Source organism: Lingula anatina, chromosome 3 (assembly GCF_051362555.1).
Source record: "Lingula anatina isolate TDL-2025a chromosome 3, LinAna3.0, whole genome shotgun sequence".
NCBI classification, from domain to species: Eukaryota; Metazoa; Brachiopoda; class Lingulata; order Lingulida; family Lingulidae; genus Lingula; species Lingula anatina.
Window position 1 is genome coordinate 834,871 of NC_141769.1, and position 21,599 is coordinate 856,469.

The 21,599-nt window shown below is 38.4% G+C and overlaps 3 protein-coding genes across 3 annotated transcripts; all 3 read right to left on the reverse strand.

Moving 5' to 3' along the window:
* Positions 1-2,852: 2,852 nt before the first annotated feature.
* On the reverse strand, positions 2,853-6,141 carry LOC147762761 (E3 ubiquitin-protein ligase TRIM56-like). Its single transcript, XM_087007496.1, has one exon. It carries the CDS (start codon positions 6,118-6,120, stop codon positions 4,297-4,299), a length of 1,824 nt encoding a protein of 607 aa, XP_086863622.1. The 5' UTR covers positions 6,121-6,141; the 3' UTR covers positions 2,853-4,296.
* A 4,576-nt stretch (positions 6,142-10,717) lies between these two features.
* Positions 10,718-13,134, reverse strand: LOC147762762 (E3 ubiquitin-protein ligase TRIM56-like). The gene has a single exon (XM_087010038.1). It carries the CDS (start codon positions 13,092-13,094, stop codon positions 11,277-11,279), a length of 1,818 nt encoding a protein of 605 aa, XP_086866164.1. The 5' UTR covers positions 13,095-13,134; the 3' UTR covers positions 10,718-11,276.
* Positions 13,135-13,702: 568 nt separating this feature from the next.
* Positions 13,703-16,177, reverse strand: LOC106179512 (E3 ubiquitin-protein ligase TRIM56-like). The gene has a single exon (XM_087009617.1). It carries the CDS (start codon positions 16,147-16,149, stop codon positions 14,329-14,331), a length of 1,821 nt encoding a protein of 606 aa, XP_086865743.1. The 5' UTR covers positions 16,150-16,177; the 3' UTR covers positions 13,703-14,328.
* Positions 16,178-21,599: the final 5,422 nt, after the last annotated feature.

Genomic DNA, 21,599 nt, shown 5'->3' on the forward strand with positions numbered 1-21,599 from the left:
TTTTATTATTAAAAATTGATTGTCATTATGCTGGTAACCATTATGTAATATTGCATCAGAATAGAAGAAAACACAATTTTGGGTGCTGCTGCCATGATGACCATTATGGGAAAACCATGTTACTTATGATTGCCAAACTTTCAAAAAGAAATACAGGACTAAAATGCAGCCTGAGTTGGAAAAGCAGTCTAATTGACTTCTTTTTCTGGAAGTTTTACATTTTCAAAGGGTGAACTTGAACTCCCATGGGCCTGAAGCTTTATGTTTGTTACACATTTTACTTACATTGGTATTACCTGTTTAGCATAATTAGAATTTGATGTTGAATTTGCAGTTTAACATAATGCACTTTTGCATCAGAATTGACAGTAGCCTATTTTGTTATTTCCTGCTTTTTGTCTGTACATTTGACAGCTTTGCTGCCTTGTTGACAATGCTGAGAGTCAGTGGCCACAGTGACAACATGGACTCACACAGGCAATAAGAATATATGATGACTACCAGTATTTAATAACTGAAATGTGTTTACTTTTAGATATAAAGAAAAGAATGTATTATCAGAATAATCTGGTAATCCATGTTTGTCATTGATATAGGAGGAATTTGGAATTAAGTGGTATAAAATTTAACATATAAAAGAGTAAATTCATTGATACATTAAAAAAATAAATTAAAAAAGCATTGTGAGATTTTTGGGATAAAATGCAAGAAGCTCTGCTCAAACTAGCATACAAATTTTCTGAAAGACTAAATTTAATATGAATATATAACCAAATATTTTATACACAAACACTGTAAATGTTTGCATATATTTGGATCTCTATCTCATCACTGCTGGACAATTCTGTTGTCTTTTTGATAGGGCAGGATTTTTTTAAAGTTCTTGCATTATATATAAGAATTCAAATAAAGCTGAGACGGAAAATTCATTGGATATTCATTTTAATCTGTTTTTTGTGAAAAGTGGCCAGGTAATTTTTAAGAAAATATATTTCAGGGTTGCCCCATAATTCCTAAATGGTAATTGCAACAGGGTATAAAATATAATTGTATTCAGGTAGATAGATCCAGACCTTTTTCTAACATGTCTGTATTAGGGAGGTGAAGTCATTCTAAATATAACACTACAACTGAAGAAAAATAGAGTAGAGTAATATATAGAACGTCTGTTATTATTGTCCAGTCCATAGGTAACCAGTGGCAGGGAGACGGGGGGGGGGGGCGTTACCTAGAAGATCTTACCCTTTTATTTTTAAGGAAATAAAAATTTAAATGGATACTAAAAAAGACCATTAAAAGAGCATATAAAGCTATATCACAGTGAGAGGGAGAGAGAGATAACTTTGGGATAATATTAATTGGTGAAAACAGGGTAAGGTGGAGAAATTACTTCATTGTGAAAACTATGCATTCTTCAATTCTCTGAAATTATCACGTGATGAAATTATAAATAATGGACAAGTTTTATCAGATTTGTGAAAAGGAGGGTCAGAAATCACTCAGACAAATTATATGTCAAATTGCATTCCAACGAAAGACTAAGACTAACTGGGTCTAGATTGATTTTAAATATACCTTACGTAAATATGGGTTGTAAAGCTATACATTGACCTCTTTACAGTACCCTCAACTGCAACCTTGACGGCTGGAAGGATGTAGCACGGAAATTCAGTTCCCGTTGGAACTTTTATCACACGTGCGGAGCAATTGATGGGAAGCATGTGGCAATCAAGAAACCAAAGAAGAGTGGCTCTCTGTACTTCAACTACAAGGGGTTCTTTTCAATTGTCCTGCTGGCCATAGTTGATGCTGAGTACAACCAAGGAGTTATAACAGATATAACTCCTTGGTACAACTTCGTTTGGTGTATGGTTGGCGCCAATGGCTCCTCATCTGCTGTTGGTGTGTATAACATTTCTTCAATTAGACGTGCCCTGGAGCAGACGAAGGATGTCTCACAAGGAACATGTCTTCAATTACACGCTTTCACGATTGAAAGATTGAAGATTGAAGGGTTGTCGAGAATGGATTCGGAATTCTTTCCCATCGTTGGAGATGCCTCCTAACCACTCTGCATCTGTCTCCGCGTCGGCCCATAACTGTGGTACAAGCGTGGCACTGCACAACCTTCTGCGCAGACATAGGCCTCAACTTGCATTGGCTGATGTGGACCAAGAGGATGATGATGGCAATGTTGTCCCCGGAGCTTGGAGAGATGGAGTGCAGATGGCAAATCCCAACCTTGTTGGAGGCCAACCCATAACCAGGGAGGGCATGATCATCAGGAACTATTTGGGAGACTATTACAGCAGTGACATTGGGCGTCTACCATGGCAGGACAACATTGAGTAGACATTGGATAGTCTGTTACAAACTTTATTTCCATCAAAGTTGAATGAAACTTATATTGTGCAGTGCAGTGTAATGATTGTGTTGAAATTATTTTCATATAAATGTGCTCGTGGTATGTTTTGATGTTTAATGTAACAATAAAAGTTACTTAAACATGCATTGTGCCTCCTTTTTCCACCTTAATTAGAAAAGCAAGGGAGAGAAAGAGTCGCTTTTAAGTTAGATTGTTGCAACCGTAAAAATAATACTTAAAAGGGGAAATATCCCAGTAAACACCAAATTTTATAAAAACACCATTAAAATATTTCCATATTATTGTAAAATTAGCATGATTCTAAATTCCTTTTTAAAAAAATCATAAACGACCAAAATGTTTTTTAATGTTTTGACATCATGCATAAGGTTGATATGCCTTTTACATGTATTATGATCGTTGGCCATATATTTATAAATATTTTAAAAACATTTAAAACCGTACATCGTAAGATTATTGTGTTTTCTACGATCCTAGATCTCTTGGAGAGTTCCCTTTAAAATAAAATCAAATTTAAGAAGATTTATAAAGAAAAACAGTGTAAATTTTGGTTAATATTTCCCTCATCATTTAGATAAATTAAACTTCCCAAAGTGAAATACTTTAAAAATTAATAATTCATTAAGTTATTGAAATACTAGGTTTTATTTTTCATAGCCAAACATAAAAAGCATGAAACAGATATTTCAAATACAAATTTAAAATCATTCCTCATTAGATGGTTCGATGATACACCCCACGGGTTCAGCAGAGGCAGAGATGATCTTCCTGTCGTGTTTCCCCTGCTTCTTCACTGACTATGTCCACTGCTTCCAAGAGCCTTGATGACTCTCTTGTTGCTTGGCTTGTCCCCGGCCCCCTTTCCCCCCTCTTGCTCTTTGTTGGATTTTTTTGGCATTTTCTACACGTTAGATCCAAGGGTAAAGTGATGGATTTTTGTGTATGCTTCATCCGCACGGACCGCGAGTATAAAAAGCCTAGGTCCCAACTACGTTTTGGACGCACGGTTTTTTGGTTCCTTGCGTCCGGCTAGGACGTAGCTAGATCGCACGTGGCGGCTGTTGATCATGTCGAAAAGTTAAGCCTAGGTCCCAACTACGTTTTGGACGCACGTTTTTTTTTGTTTTGGTTCCTTGATTCTGGCTAGGACGTAGCTTGATCGCACGTAGCGGCTGTTGATCATGTCGAAAAGTTTCTACGTGCTGTTTGCGTCCTCCAAAAGTCGCACGATGGACGTGCTCCTCACGCACGAACTCCTTCCCTATCCCTTCCCTGCGATCTAGCTACGTCCTAGATGGACGCAAGGAACCTAAAAACCGTGCGTCCAAAACGTAGTTGGGACCTAGGCTAAAGGAGGAGCATAATCTAGTCAGCCTACATGCACGACGCCTGTGAGGTCCATACGGTGGGGGCATGAAAGTACGGAGTAAGCACGGACTGAGCAAGGAATAAGTACGTGTACCGTGCGCCTTAACCACGTGCATCGCCCGCACCATAGCCACCCAAGCGCAATGGGATAAAAACAATTTCCACACGTGTCCCGTGCGACAATTTGAGGTTTCGTAGACCGCACGTAGCGGTTGTTGATCATATCGAAAAGCCCTACGTGCTGTTTCTACGTCCTCCAAAAGTCGCACGATGGACGTGCTCCTCACACACGAACTCCCACGTTTTCCCCATTTTTTTGGCCGTAGACCACACGTAACAGCCCGTACGTTCGGTTGAGACCTAGGCTTAAGTGACTGATGATCTCCTTCTACATCATGATAAAACGAGATCATCATTATAATATTCTCAGTTCATTATGTACACTGTGGAATGTTTTATTATAGTTTCTTGGCAGGTTTCCTACAACTCAATAGCAACGTCTGACTTTTAATGATTGACAATATGTAAAATGTAAACAGCATTTATTGTAAGTACTGGAATGTCTTTACTTTGCCTTCATCCTCTGCCACTACCAGCTGGCCAGCAGGGTTGATGGCTAATGCTCTGGGAAACTTCAACCCATCCTCCTTAGTGACAATGTTTCTGATTAACTGTCCCTGTGGACTCAGCGCCATTATTCTGTGGTTCCAACTGTCAGCAATGAAGATGTGACCATATCTGTCTGTGCACACTCCCTGTGGAAACCTCAGATTACCTCTGCCATATCGGTACAGCCGATTACCATTAGGTGACAGCACAAGTACACAGACAGTGTCCCAGTCAGATATCACAATGTTATCATTCACACTGTTCACTGTGATGTACACTGGGTATTCACACATACTGAGTGGAATAGGAATAGTGTTCAGGAGCTGTCCACTGTCTGCATGGAATGTGAAGATGGCTTTTTTTCTCCTGTCACAAACCATCACATGACCTTGTCTGTTTAGTGTTACACCACATGGACCCCCCAGTTGACCCTGACCCATGGCTGTCACCTGCTGACCTCTGGTGGAGTACACTTGGACACATCTGTTACGCCGTGATGTTATATACAGGTGACCAGTCTGTGACACAGCCATATCAAATGGACTGTTTACTTTAAAGCCAAACTTGAATTGACCATCATGTGTGAATACCGCTGTTATATTTTTTTTGTTAGCTCTATCCACAATAAACATGTGTTGCTCATCTATGGCCAACCCAGTTGTGGACATGAATTCATTGTCTTTCAGTCTAGGACAGAAGTTGTTCACACATTTTGCCTTTTTTAAGAAAACAGGACGATGTGAAGCTGATCGTGGATTCGGTAGATTTGCCCTCAGTCTAAGAGGTCTAGGAGGTTTTAACTCTGCTCTCACCTGTCCTAACATGGCTTCCAGTTTAGTATCAGATAAGCGATCAGGGCTGTAGGATATCTCTGCTGGTATGTCTGGAGTTGGCACTGGCATTTTCTCCATCACTGTCAGTCTCTCTGTCAGAGCTTTAGTATGAATCATGATGTCAGAGTCGGAACCATTTGTTTTAAGTTCCTGAGCAAAATTGCAAGCACTGTGCAAGGAGGCATGGTGAAGTTCAAGGGTGTCCTTGTTGGCCTCCTTCTGCTTTTTTCTGATATCATAAGCAGAATTTAATTCTAATATCAGTATCTGCTCTCTCTGATCTACCAATCTTCGAATACGTTGAGCATGTTCTTTGATTTTGTTGATGGAGGTTGCCCTGATTCGTAATTCTGCAATTTCACTGGCTGTTTCCATGGCAACTGCTTCCTTGAACATGTTTAGTTTTGGCAAAGTTTTCACAAGGACAGTTTTAACCTTGTTTCGATTGGCATTTGCAAGTTTTTCAACAGGCACAATACCATGTCTATAGTGTTCTGTTGATACACAGTCACCACATACAATGGTATCATCATCTTCACAGTAGTATTTTAGCTTATTATCAGGATGTTTCTCACAACTGATGGTCATTTCTGTAGTGGCTTGTGTCACTGCTGTTACATTGGTCTGTTCACTCTCTAATATCGATCTATCTGCTTGTTGCTGGGTTATGATGTCCCCGGCCTTGCTAAAGACAAAGTTCTTTTTCAGTTGATTAAGTCCTCCAGCTGGAAACTGGATTTCTTCCCGGCAAATGGGGCATAGAAATGTTCTATTTGGAGTTTGAGTTCTCTTAGCATAGTCAGATATACAACCATAGCAAAATGTATGGTAGCACGGCAGCACACGAGGGTCTTCATACTTTCCCAGACAGATGCTACACGTTAAGAGACTATCTGTGAAAGCTGCTGCCTGCGCCTCGGCCATATTGACAATGTAGAACACGAGGCTAGCTTTCAGTCAATAGTTCAATGTGTCTGACATAGATATCTTTTGAAGTCATATGACGTAATGTTATAGTCCTATATCTCTTGAGTAATGTGGCGGCCTATTAATTTAACGCCATAGTAAATATGTCTGCATGGTTACCGCCCCTCCTTGACACAGATCTGATAAAACTTGTCCATTGTTTATAATTCCATCATGCATTTGTTGGGTGATGAGTCCAAAGAATAAGCCTGAATGGAAAATTACAGTTATTAACTTTTTAAGTGGTTTTTTCTCTATTTTGTGATAATATTAAAAAAATACTTTACTTGGGTTGTTCAGACTAGTAGTTGAAATTCAGGTTAATATTGAAAGGAAGTGTGGCTAAGATGGACGATTACATTAATTGATTATGCAATTAATTCTAACAAACTTGAAATATTCTATTAACAATAATTTTTCCTGCAAGAGTATTCACTCATGAGTATTCACTCATTCTCAATATATAGGTCCATTTGAAGGAAAAAGAAAAATGAAAAATGAAATTAAAGATATATTTCCAAATTCCACATTTCTTTTTTTATCTGTTGACAGAAAGTGATAAATTTGGCTTTTTGTGTAAATCATTGAAATTTTTAAAATTCATGTCTTACTAGAATGGGGAATTTTCATATTCAGTAACAAAGGTTTTAGCCTATTTTAGGAGAAAGTTTTAAAAATAACAATTCCTTTGAATAATGTTAGCACATTAATACTAACAGAAATAAGACTGTACTAAAGGGGTATTACAATAGGCGTGTTAATTTTCCACATTTTGTCCTCAGCCTCAAGTATATTTCTTTTACAATGCCTTGTTACTAAGGTTTTCCAAATTAATTTCTATTTCTAATTTCTCTGTGCCATACCACTAACTGTCTTGCTAATATTGGATGTAACTAAATTTAGGATTTTATTAATGGCCAAATATTACAAAAAAAAAAAAAAAAAAAAAAAAATCAAACAAATAACACTACCTGTGGCAGGGGACATAACAAAAGTTTTTTTTTTTCCATTTTCAAAAACCCAACAAAACTGGGAAAGAAACCAGAAGCTTTTCATTGAGTTATTTAAAACAAACATTATAGGCATATCCTACGTAAGTAAAATTTTATCTACATCATGTGGAGATTGTGCTGCGATAAACAGTAACATAAGTTTGAAATTTAATCTGTTTTTTTTTTTTTTTTTGCGAGAACAGATAAATCTAATAATTATTATTTTCATTTTTGCTATTAAGTCAATCTGGTTGGATGGATCTTATCATTGGGAATAGGGTCTAAGTAACACTGCTCAGTTTTTCTTTTTGCCCGAGATTTAGACCCCATTCCCAGAGATCAGATTGATCTACTTTAGATCGACCTAACTCCCTGGGAGTTCGTGCTAAATAGCTGTCAGCCGAGCGGGCACCATAGTTAATTACCCCCTTACAGCTTGTAGTAGGTGGGACGGACATTTAAGCCGGATTATCTGACAGTAATCTAGTGAGACTCCCCGCGGGGATAGATCGATCTAAAAGCTCTGGGAATACGCCCTTAGACTCCTCCCAAAGTATGTCACAAAAAATTTCTTTAAATGAAATATTTTACTCAAAATACTTGAAACAGTACCAATAAAATCAATTTCAAAGTGTATGGTAAAACATAAAGAAAAAAAAAGGTGTTACGCAGGTCCCCAGCCTGACAAGGTGAACTTGGTTATTTGATTGTATTTTAAATTTTGCTTGTTTAAAATGGAAATGTTTCAAACATGGGTGCAATTTATTTTGTTATAAAATCTCTTCCGCTTGGACAAATATTATATACTTTCATTTGCTATATCTGTCACTGTGACGTGTTAAAATTATAGCAATAATTTTTGACAATGCTGAAAGTAAATGGCCACAGTGGCAACATGGACTCCCACAGGCAATAATAAGAATATAATTATTAATTCAATTCAATTCAATTTATTTCTGTACTGGTACATAGATTGTCATGACCTTGTACAATATGAAATACAAATGATGATACAATACAGTTAGTGCATTACCATCTTTATATAATGAAGATAAGTACTAGTAAAATTACTCATAAAATATTCTATCTAAGCAATGAGATAAACCTTGGTGTGATTATAAATTTACCATAAACATACTATAAACATGTTACACACACACACACAAAAAAAAAAAAAAAAAAAAAAAAAAAAAAACACCATTACATAGCTGTTTACATGGCTGTTCAAGGCCAGTTTGATGACATTGATAATTACGATTAATGACAATTACATAAGACAGATAAGTAAATAAGTTACACAGATATAAATATTGTGCCATGTTCAGTCCCACTGCCGAGTGACTTCTCACAACAGTGGGACCATACACGGACATTTTAAGGGATATGCTAAGAGTTACCAAGCAGAGCAACCACTTCACTTGTTTTCTTGAATGATTTGATTATAAAGTTGGAGAGGGACACTAAAGTATCTTTGTTGGCACTGTTAAATACATGGCATAATTGACTGTCTGGTGACCTTGAATCAGCTTTTAGGAATGAGGTTTTACTGAAAAAGGTGACTCGGTCTGCTTTGTACATTGGGCATTGGAATATAAAATGGTATTCATCCTCAATTACCCCTTGTGTGCACAGGCGACAGATTCTGTCGCACCTTTCAGTTTTTGGCCTGGTCTGCCGCCCAGTTTCGATGTGGAGTTTATGGTCACTAAGACGTAGTTTAGCAAGGGTTGACAAGGTGTCATAATTTGTTATTTTATCAACATAAGTTGCCCTTTCACACTTTTGGTGAAGTATACGGAAGAGAGATAATTTACTGTTGGCTTGAAGTTTGCTATTGCATATTTGGGTAAAGAGGTCAGTTTGTCTTTGTTTGAAAATTGTGGTGAAGTTTTTTGGAGGTGACTGGCTAAGCCACACATCACCAAGGCCAAATGTGAAAAGGATTTTTCGGATACCCTCAGACCATGACATACAAGCTGGTCTGAGTGTGTGGACTGCGGGTGGGACATAGGTGTCAGCAACTTGTAACTATTTATCTCTTGTATGTACGCTTGTTTCATTAGTGTAGCATCAGACATTTGAATAATTTTACACCATAGTTTGACAGATGCAAACTGTATTTTGGTATAGAGGGGAAGGCGGCCAAGTTCAGTGTATACACCATAGTTTGATACGTTTTGATGGAGGCCAAGGATTTGTTTGCAAAATTTTAAGTGCAACTTTTCTGTAGGGCAGTTATCCGTTGACACCGAGTAGCCCCATATCTCTGAGCAATATGTAAGGATTGGAAGAATAAGAATATATGATGACCACCAGTATAACTGAAATGTGTTTATTTTTAGGTAAAAAGAAAATAATATCAAGATGACCTCAATCTATCTACAATATGTCCACCCAGGTCCTCATCATCTTCCTAAAACAACAGTGGAAGGTATAATATGTAACTTGTAACACTGGTTGTCCAGAGCAACATATGAAGTCTATAAGAACATAATTAATACCCTGCATTTCATATAAGTGTGATACTTAAAACTAACCTTATTACATGTTATCTGTTTTAATACTGTCAGTGGAGTCAGTATGTCAATGGTGTTAAGACTTGTTAATCTATGCAATGAGGACTAACATATCTGAGGTGGAAGGTTGAACGTGAAACAGATCAAGATCAACTGGTGTAAAGCTTTTGCTGGAGATGAGTGGTTAATGCAGTAGTTCATGCATTCATTGAAATGGGAGGATTGTTGAATGCAATCTATGGGCTCCAACTTATCATGGACTCTTCCTAGATGCAGAATTTATATAAGTTTCTGTGCCTTTTTGTTTTATTGTGATGTCTGGTAATCCATTTTTTTATTGACGTAGCAGGAATTTGGAATTAAATGGTATAAAATTATATGTCTAAATTTTAAGATATAAAAAAAGAAAATTCACTGATGCAGTCAGAAAATTATAGAAAAAGGTATTGTGAGATCTTGGGGAGAAAATGCATGATGCAAGCTTTGTTCAAACTAACGTACAAATATTCTGAAAACTAAATTTGATATGGGTATGAAACCAATTATATTTCTACAAACATAGTATATATCTGCCTATATTTTGATCTCTATCTCATCACTGCTGGGCAAGTCTGTTGTTTTTTTGATAGGGCAGGATTTTTTTAAAAAAAGTTCTCACATTATCTATAAGAATTCAAATAAAGCTGGGAAGGAAAATTAATTGGATTTTCATTTTACTTTACTGTTTTTGTGAAAGGTGGCCTGATCATTTTAAAGAAAATATATTTCAGGGTTGCCCCATACAGGTAATTACCAAATGGTAATTGCATTCAGGGTGTAAAATATAATTGCATTCAGGTATAGATAGTTCCAGACCTTTTTCTAGCATGTTTGTCTTAGGGAGGTGAAGTCATTTTAAATATAACACTACAACTTAGGGAAAATGGGGTAGAGTTATATAGAACGTTTGTTATTATTGACCAGTCCATAGGTAACCAGTGGCAGGGAGACAGGGCAGTTGGGTGGGGGGGGGGGGGGGAGTATTACTGAAAAGACCTTACCCTTTTATTTTTAAGTAAATAGAAATTTAAATGGATACTGAAAAAACACCATTTAAAGAGTAAATGGAGCTGTATCAGACAGAGACAGAGAGAGAGGTAGCTTTGGGATTGGTGAGGAGGGTAAGATGAAGAAATTACTTTATCAGATCTATGTCAAAGAGGGGCAGAAACCATGCAGACAAATTAAGTATCTTAAGGAATTCAATATAAAGCAATATCCACATATACAATGTACATATAATGTCAGAGTAACACACTGTTAACTTAAGCAAATTATCAAAATTAAAAGATATTGTCTTTCCTTGTATTAGTATCAATTATATCAGTAGAAGCAGATGTAACCTCTTATGCTGACCAATTGCACTAAGTTATTGGAACCAGTTAGTGAATGAAAACCTCCTTGTATGTCATGATAAAACTAGATCGATCATTATAATATTCTGTCAGTTCATTATACACAGTGAAAAGTGTTTACTGTAGTTTCTCAGTGGGTTTCCTCCAAGTCAATAGCAACGTCTGACTTATGTTGAATGACAATATACACATGTATAAAATGTCAACAGTATTTATTGAAAGTACTGGAATGTCTTAACTTTGCCTTCTACCTCTGCCACCACCAGCTGCCCAGCAAGGTTGATGGCTAAAGCTGTGGGAAACCTCAGCCCATCATTCCTAGTAGCAATGTTTCTGATGAACTGTCCTTGTGGACTCAGTGCCACTATCCTGTGCTTACCCATGTTAGCAATGAAGATGTGACCAAAGCTGTCTGTACACACTCCAAGAGGTGCATACAGCTGACCATCACCACTGCCATGTGTGCCATACTGGTACAGCTGATCACCATCAGGTGACACCATTTGTACACAGTTATTGGCCCAATTTGATATCACAATGTTATCATTCACACTGTTCACTGTGATGTACCGTGGAGACACACACATGCTGAGTGGAATAGTGTTCAGGAGCTGTCCACTGTCTGCGTCGAATGTGAAGATGGATTTTTTTTCACTGTCACAAACCATCACATGACCTTGTCTGTTCAGTGTGACACCACTCGGCATCTCAAGTTTACCACAACCGATGGTTGTTAAGTGCTGACCCCTGGTGGAGAACACTTTGAGACATTTGTCACCCTGTGAAGTTATATACAGTTGACCAGTTTGTGACACGGCTGCATCAAATGGTTGGTTTAGTTTTATGTCAAACTTGAATTTCCTTTCATGTGTGAATACCTTTGTTCTGTTATTACTGTCATCAACAATAAATAAATGTCGTTCATCTATTGCCAGCCCACTTATGGACATGATTTTATCATCTTTGAGTTTAGGATCGAATGAATGCACACATTCCACCTTCTCTAACAAGACAGGCAGACGTGGTGCTGGTCTTGGATTTGGTAGTTTTTCCTCCAGTCTATAAAGTCTCCGAGGTTGTGACTGTACTGTCACCTGTCCTAACAGTCCAGTATCAGATATGTCACCAGGACTATAGCGTATCTGTGCTGGTGTGTCTGGAGCTGGCACTGGCATTTTCTCCATTGCTGTCAGTCTCTCTGTCAGAGCTTTAGTATGAATCATGATGTCAGAGTCGGAACCATTTGTTATTAGTTCCTGAGCAAAATTGCAAGCACTCTGCAAGGAGGCATGGTGAAGTTCAAGGGTGTCCTTGTTGGCCTCCTTCTGCTTTTTTCTGATATCACAAACAAAATCTACCTGTGATATCAGTTTTTGCTCCTTCTGATCAATCAATCTTCGGATACGTTGAGCCTGTTCTTTGATTTTGTTGATGGAGGCTGCCATGATTCGTGTTTCTTCTATTTCAGTGTCTTTTTCTTTTGTAACTGCTTCTTCGAACATGTTTAGTTTTGGCAAAGTTTTCACAAGGACAGTTTTAACCTTGTTTCGATTGGCATTTGCAAGTTTTTCAACAGGCACAATACCATGTCTATAGTGTTCTGTTGATACACAGTCACCACATACAATGGTATCATCATCTTCACAGTAGTATTTTAACTTGAGATCAGGATGTTTCTCACAACTGATGGTCATTTCTGCAGTGGCTTGTGTCACTGCTGTTACATTGGTCTGTTCACTCTCTAATATCGCTCTATCTGCTTGTTGCTGGGTTATGATGTCCCCGGCCTTGCTAAAGACAAAGTTCTTTTTCAGTTGATTAAGTCCACCAGCTGGAAACTGGATTTCTTCCCGGCAAATGGGGCATAGAAATGTTCTATTTGGAGTTTGAGTTCTCTTAGCATAGTCAGATATACAACCATAGCAAAATGTATGGTAGCACGGCAGCACACGAGGGTCTTCATAATTTCCCAGACAGATGCTACACGTTAAGAGATTATCTGTGAAAACTGCTGCCAGCGCCTCGGCCATATTGACGATGTAGAACACGAGGCTAGCTTTCAGTCAATAGTTCAATGTGTCTGACATAGATATCTTTTAAAGTCATATGACGTAATGTTATAGTCCTATATCTCTTGAGTAATGTGGCGGCCTCTTTATTTAACGCCATAGTAAATGTTTGCATGGTTACCGCCCCTCCTTGACACAGATCTGATAAAACTTGTCCACTGTTTATAATTCCATCATGCATTTGTTGGGTGATGAGTCCAAAGAATAAGCCTGAATGGAAAATTACAGTTATTAATTTTTTAAGTGGTTTTTTCTCTTGTTTGTGATAATATTAAAAAAATACTTTACTTGGGTTGTTCAGACTAGTAGTTGAAATTCACGTTAATATTGAAAGGAAGTGTGGCTAAGATGGATGATTACATTAACTGATTTTTCAATTAATTCTAACAAACTTGAAATATTCTATTAACAATAATCATTCCTGCATGAGTATTCACTCATGAGTATTCACTCATTCTCAATATATATAGGTCCATTTGAAGGTAAAAGAAAAATGAAAAATGAAGTTAAAGATATATTTCTTTATTCTCTGTAGACAGAAAGTGATAAATCTGGCTTTTTGTGTAAATCATTGAATTTTTTAAAATTCATGCCTTACTAGAATGGGGAATTTTCATATTCAGTAACAAAGGTTTTAGCCTATTTTAGGAGAAAGTTTTAAAAATAACAATTCCTTTGAATAATGTTAGCACATTAATACTAACAGAAATAAGACTGTACTAAAGGGGTATTACAATAGGCATGTTAATTTTCCACATTTTGTCTTCAGCCTCAAGTATATTTTTTAGAATGCCTTGTTACTAAGGTTTTTCAAATTAATTTCTATTTCTAATATCTTTGTGCCATACCACCATACTGTCCTGCTAATATTGGATGTAACTAAATTTAGGATTTTATTAATGGCCAAATATTACAAAAAAAAATCAAACAAATAAGAAAACTACCTGTGACAAAAGACATACCAAAAGTTTTTTTTTCCCATTTTTGTATATCATGTATATCATGATAAAACAAGATCATCGATCATTATAATATTCTGTCAGTTCCCTATACACCATGGAATGCTTTATTGTAGTTTCTCATTAGGTTTCCTCCAAATAGGGAATTATATGGGATATATCCGATATAATTCCCTGCTCCAAGCCAAGAACGTCTGACTTATATTGAATAGCAATATGTAAAATGTCAACAGTATTTATTGAAAGTACTGGAATGTCTTCACCGTGCCCCTTCCCTCTGCCACCACCAGCTGGCCAAATGGGTTGATTGCTAATGCTCTGGGATACTTCAACCCATCCGTCTCAGTGGCAATGTATCTGATAAACTGTCCTTGTGGACTCAGTGCCACCATCCTGTGGTTACCATCGTCAGCAATGAAGATGTGGCCATAGCTATCTGTGCACACTCCCCGTGGTGACTTCAACCGACCAACACCACTGCCTTCTGTACCGCCATACTGGTACAGCTGATCACCAGTAGGTGACAGCACATGTACACAGTGTTTGTACAAGTCTGATATCACAATGTTATCATTCACACTGTTCACTGTGATGTACACTGGGTCTCTACACATTCTTAATGGAATAGTTTTCAGGAGCTCTCCACTGTCTGCATGAAATGTGAAGATGGACTTCTTTCCTCTGTCACAAACCATCACATGACCTTGTCTGTTCAGTGTAATACCCCATGGGTCCCCCAGTTGACCCTGACCCATGGTTGTCACCTGCTGCCCTCTGGTGGAGTACACTTTGACACAACTGTTAGGCCATGATGTTGATGATGTTATGTACAGCTGACCAGTCTGTGACCCAGCCACAGCCCATGGGCGTGTAACTTTTATCTCAAACTTGAATTGCCCTTCATGTGTGAATACCTTTGTTCTGTTACTACTGTTATCCACAAGAAACATATGCTGTTTATCTATGGCCAGCCCACTTACAGCCATAATTTCTTTGAGTTTAGGATTGAAGGAATTCACACATTCAGCCTTCTCTAAGAAAACTGGAGGGTGTGGTGCCGAACTTGGATCTGTTCCCTGACCAGCTAATGGAGGTTGTGACTGTACTGTCACCTGTCCTAACATGGCTTCCAGTCCGGCAGTAGATATCTCACCAGGGCTGTAGGATATGTGTGCTGGTATGTCTGGAGTTGGCACTGGCATTTTCTCCATTGTTGTCAGTCTCTCTGTCAGAGCTTTAGTGTGAATCATGATGTCAGAGTCGGAACCATTTGTGATAAGTTCCTGAGCAAAATTGAACACACTCTGTAAGGAGGCATGGTGAAGTTCAAGGGTGTCCTTGTTGCCCCCCTTCTGCTTTTTTCTGATATCACTAGCAGAAGTTACTTCTGATATCAGTTTTTGCTCCCTCTGATCAACCAATCTTCGGATACGTTGAGCCTGTTCTATGATTTTGTTGATGGAGGCTGCCATGAGTCGTGATTCTTCTATTTCAGTTGCTGTTGCCTTTGCAACTGCTTCTTCAAACATGTTTAGTTTTGGCAATATTTTCACAATGACAGTTTTTATCTTGTTTCGATTGGCATTTGCCAGTTTTTCAACTGGCACAATACCATGTCTATAGTGTTCAGTTAATGCGCAGTCACCACATACAATGGTATCATCATCTTCACAGTAGTATTTTAACTGAAGATTAAGGTGTTTCTCACAACTGATGGTCATTTCTGCAGTGGCTTGTGTCACTGCTGCTACATTGGTCTGTTTACTATCTAATGTCCCTGTATCTGCTTGTTGCTGGGTAATAATGTCTTTGGCCTTGCTAAAGACAAAGTTCTTTTTCAGCCAGGTAAGTTCACCACCTGGAAACTGTATTTCTTCCCGGCAAATGGGGCATAGAAATGTCCTATTTGAAGTACGAGTTTTCTTGGCATGCTCACGTATACAATCATAGCAAAATGTATGGTAGCAAGGCAGCACACGGGGGTCCTCATACTCTCCCAAACAAATGCTACATGTCAAGAGTTTATCTGTGAAAGCTGCTGCCAGTGCCTCAGCCATATTGTCACATCAGAGCACAAGGCAAGCATTCAGTGAGTAGTTCAACATTAAAATGGTAGCTATCTATCTCAAGTACTCTTTATATGGTGGCAGCAGATGATCAGGTGATGGTGATGTTAAAAATATTTATGGAAACAGTGTCCATTATGATAACATGCTCTATATTTGATATGGTTGTTTGTACAAGTAGCAATTAATGTTGCCCAATAAGGGACCATTCCCAGTTTCTATATATGGTACTAACTGTGGATCGATATATCTCTGAAGGGATTCTCACTAAATCGCTTTCAACTTAAGCGGCTTAAATGTATGTCATACCTTCTGAGGCTGCTTAACGATAATTAATTACCCCTAGCAGCTTTAGTAGGAATGACAGACATCTGAGCCGCTTAAGTTGAAAGCAATTGAGGAAGAAAACCAGTGGAGTTGGATCAATCCTATTAGGTCGATGGGAACCTAGTCTAAAGCAGCTACTGCTCCTGCCTACGTGTGTAAAGCCTCTCTTCTGGTCCTCAAATCAAGTTCGGTCCCTTGGTTCTAAACTGTTTACCAGAGGCTCTGTTCTGGTCCTACACCTGTTAATGTCCATCATGACGTGTTCTAACGTGTTCCCCAAACGTGTCCTTGGCTGACTCTATTATGGTCTCCAATATTTGAGGTTTAAAACTTTGAGAGGCTACCAAAAAACGTACGTAAACTGAATGTTGGAAAGAAATGCATTTCAATTATTTAAATTGTATTATATTTGCTATAATATATTCTCAGATTTTTTAAAGAATAAAAAAGTTTTGCTGCGTGACTATATACCTTTAGGATGCCTAATACTATTAAAATGTTTATGGCGTTCTCTGCTTCTTGTTTTCAAGACAGTTACATTCGTGTGTGATTGTGTGCATGTGTGTGTGTGGAGTGGGGGTGTACTCACTCACTCACTCGTTCTTTATTCCGTTTCAAGTTAGTATAAGCTCTTATTTTCATATGGACGCGTTTATTCCCGTGAATTTCCTAAATGTCCACTGGACTGTCAAGAACTATAGTGATTCAGAGCTTATATAGGCACAGTATAATGGATTTTTACTGCATACGTTTTATAAATCTATTAATACTGCAATTTAAAGAGCTCCCTATGAAGGATAGTCTAGCTACTTTATTTATTTATAAATAAATAAATAAATAATCTTTATTGAGCACTAAAATGCATAGGGCCTACATATTACATTTTACAGGCTCTCTACACTAGTCATAACAACTTAGCAGCAATTATACAAAGCTATACAAATACTTATTGAATGATTACTGGGAAGCAGCACAGAATAAAACGACTATTGTTATTGGTGGGTGTGTCGTTTTTTCAAACTTTCAGTTATATATAGGTATAATGTTCTCAAACACGATTCACTTTTTGGACTGAGCAGCCACTGAATTTTTTCATGATCTGTTTTCTGCTCAGGAGGTATCATTAATCTAATTCTTCTGTCACTATGTTCTTCACATTTCAGTAAAAAGTGGATCTCCGTTTCAATTTCATTACAGTGGGGGCACTTGCGATTTTCAGTAGGGGTTTTAGGGGACGTATAGCGGCCACGTTCAATTTCTAATTCGTGGTCACTAATTTACGCATTTTGTTTCAGAATTTTTTTTTTCAATTTTCAGGATTTAGGGTATAGGTATGGTCACTATAAAAATACCAAAATGTAGGCGTTTTGTGCAAGTAGTAGAAATGGATTATATTATTTTCGAATCAGCGGATCTAAAATAAACGCGCAATATATTCGTATTTATAGCCTGTTTGACTGCATTTAAACTAAGACGCAAGTGAAGATAATGTGTGTTTGATTGACGGGGCTGGTTTAGAGATGAGCTGCATACCTTGTTGGTATTTATACTTAGGCTTTCACAAGCTATATATCCCATATCATTCGGATAATGTTCAAGTGATGTTTTGCTACTGGATGACAACTTACATGTATACGTAGCATCCCAATTGTATTGCTTTAGGAGCGTACAGTGAAGGGAATATCATGAAATCCCAGTGATCTGACCAAAGTCAATTTGAGGGACTAATGGTAGAGGAAAGATCCGGTATAACTACGTAGTATAAGGCTTCGTTCACATGCAATGTCTATTTTCTATTTTCTATTTTCGGTATGTCTTATGATCACGGTCTGTGCACTGAATATCCCGCGGCGTAATTACTGGCAGCGCGAGCCAGTTACTATAAGTGAGTTGGTAGTTGATAGTAACAGAATCTGTGCTATTGGAGTTTTTGATTCCACCGGCAATATAGTTCTTGTAGTGGCATCAGTCTATATGCCATACTTTGAACGCGGTAATGGGTCTAGAACAGAGGAGTATATAGATACTATCGCCTGCCTTCATTCTCTAATAGAAAAATATGCATCATCTGCGCCCACTGTGCTCTGTGGCGACTTTAATGCCCAGCTGCCCTCAGATAAGGTCATGTGCCCGCGGTGGTACAAGGACAAACGCTTTAATGACCACAGTCGTATATTACATGACTTCATCCAGGAAAATTGTCTCACACCTGCGGACTTGTTTTTCACCCAGGCGGTTAATTACACATACTTTTGTACCCCGAGAGATGTTTACTCATGGATAGACCACATTCTAGTATCAGCGTCAGGCATGGAAGACGTGACCTCATGTAAAATTATAGGCCCTGATCAGGGGAATTTATCTGACCACTTACCCCTCCGTCTGTGTATTAACATGATAATTAATGGATCCACAACCCCCGAGACCGGTGCGTTCAAACACCATACCCTCAACTGGAACAATGGCTCTAATAATGCAGCATATTGTAAGATAGTAAATGAAAAACTAGTAAAGTTGCCAGTAAAGTTGCAGGCGTTTGAATCGCTACAGCCTGATGAAATAGAAAACGAGATCAACGGTGCACTGACCGGCCTAAGCAACATTTTCCATGAAGCAGCTAGAGAGGCTGGATGCTCAGTACAAAATAAATCTTCATTCAAGCATTGGTGGTGCCCACACCTGAGTCAATTGCGAGAAAAGAAAAAGCTCTGGTGGCATATCTGGACGTCAAATGGCCGCCCTCGGAAAGGCATAATTTATGACTGCTATAAAAACGCTAAACGTTTGTTCAGAAACTTCTGTCGTTCGTATTCCCAAAACACAATTAATTCTGAAATTAATGAAATGAATAATCTATTTTATACCAGGAATAAAAATAGGCTGTGGAAAAAGCTTAGGAGAAGGAACTCTGTAAAGCCAAACTCAAACTTAACTGCTACTCAATTTGCCAAATTTTATAAAGGGATTATGACGGACAGTGAGGACCTGACCTCAGAGCAAGCTCATATTTCCTCAGCTGTTGAGACGCGCTACAAATCGTTACTTGGTTCTCAAACTAAAATAACAGTCACTACTCAACAAGTTATGGAAAGCATAAGTCGCCTGAAAAGAAATTGTTCTCCAGGCATCGATGGTGTAACTGCCGAACATATTGCCTTTGCTAAAAGCGACGTATTATGCGATCTTTTCGCTTGTATTTTCACTGCTATTCTTCGTTACAATATCGTCCCAGTCACCTTTGCGGAGGGGGTGTTAATCCCCATACTCAAAAAGCCTGGTCTAAACCCAAACCATCCGGAGAACTACCGGCCAATCACTGTCAGCACTACATACTCGAAACTTATCGAGTCCATAATCCTCCCCAGTGTGGCCTATACCACTGCTGGCACCCAGTTTGGGTTTAAGGAAAGAAGAGGAACGGATGTCGCTTGCAGCTTCTTAAATGATATTATGTGCACTGTGAAAGACGGTGACTCGCCTTTGTACATGTGCAGCCTCGACGCCGAAAAATGCTTCGATATGATCTGGCACAACGGGCTATTCTATAAACTGTTTGATGTCCTCCCCGATTCACATTGGTTATATGGGGTCAGCGCGCTGTGCCGAGGGTTCGCTGTGCCGAGGGTTCGCTGTGCCGACAAAACCGGAAAATTGGTCTAAAATCGGCTAAGTTTTTCCGGAGCCCCAAAATCAAAGGTTCGCTATGCCGAAGGTTCGCTGTGCCGAAAGGATCTGGTTCGCTGTGCCGAGGGTTCGCTGCGCCGAAGAAGTCGGCTACCCATCACCCATTGTGCTTGTTATGTAACGTGACGAGCAGTGGCCTTTTTTTTTTTAATAAACGAGTTTAAAAAGTTCTCTTCTTCCATCCGTACCATTTGAATTTGTTAAAACTGCGCATTGAAGGTTTATCCTTATGGGCATAAACATCTTAAATCGCTTTAAATAATCAGTTCTGTAAGTTAATTTATTAATTATTTTTGGCCCTATGGGCGTCACCCACTTTAGGAAATTACTGAAAAGAAAACATCTTTTTATTTATTTATAAATTGTATAAGTGTTTAAGTGCTTCAGTAAGGTGGGGAGGCTCATATAGTGCTAATTTTAAAATTACCCGGGGAACAAGGCAGGGTAGTATTTTATCCCCGATCCTTTTTAACATTTTTATTGACGAGCTGCTTAAGGAATTATCCTCTACAAAAGCTGGTGTTTTAATCGGAAATAACTTATACAATAATATTACCTATGCTGATGACTTAACAATTTTTTCTACAACTGTGACTGGACTTCAAGAGCTGATTAATATCTGTTATGACTTCTCCCTGCGCTGGAGAATGAAATTTAGTCTCAAAAAATCAAAATGTATGACGGTAGGAAAAGTATTATTAAAAACACCCCCTTCGTGGTTCTTAGGTCGATATCCTATGGAAACGACGGACTCTTTAAATATTCTGGGTATGACCTTTAATAGCAACTGCACGGCGGATGACCACACGGCTGCTAGAATTTGTTCTTCAACCAAGGCGTATTATGGAGCAATGTCGCATGGGGTGTGCTATAAGGGTCTGGACACAAAACCCAAATCGTATATATGGGGTGCACTGGTGTCCCCCGTCATAACCTATGGAACTAACTCTATCTGTATGTCTCGTAAAAATATAAAAGACCTGAATACATTACAAAACAAACAGATCACAAGATTCATGGGTTTATCTTCGCGATCTCATACCTCTGCTCTCCTAGAAGCCTTACATGTTCCGAAAATTAGTTACACTATATCTAGAAATGTGGAATCACTATACCGCAGGGTAATGAGCATTGACACGCCATATCTTACACTTTTAACTCATCAGCTGTCTTATTTTATGCTTAATCGGTCTATAGTGCAGGGGTCGTTGCTCCAGAGGATTGTTTCTTACGGTACGAACCCGATCTTATGTCTGAGTGGGTCGGGAATCCGGAATGCTGGCCCGGACCTGCATGCACCGGCAGGACTGGTTGATACGCTGAGATTTTTGGTAAACAGCCCCAGCTATCAGAGCAGACTCTCAAAAGAATATGTGTTGGCGGGACTGCTCTTAAAATCGTTTTAATTACTGTTTTTATTGTATTATTTT

Bases quoted from the DNA above. Each gene is read 5' to 3' on its own strand.
- LOC147762761 (XM_087007496.1), bottom strand. From the start codon at position 6,120: ATGGCCGAGGCGCAGGCAGCAGCTTTCACAGATAGTCTCTTAACGTGT.
- LOC106179512 (XM_087009617.1), bottom strand. From the start codon at position 16,149: ATGGCTGAGGCACTGGCAGCAGCTTTCACAGATAAACTCTTGACATGT.
- LOC147762762 (XM_087010038.1), bottom strand. From the start codon at position 13,094: ATGGCCGAGGCGCTGGCAGCAGTTTTCACAGATAATCTCTTAACGTGT.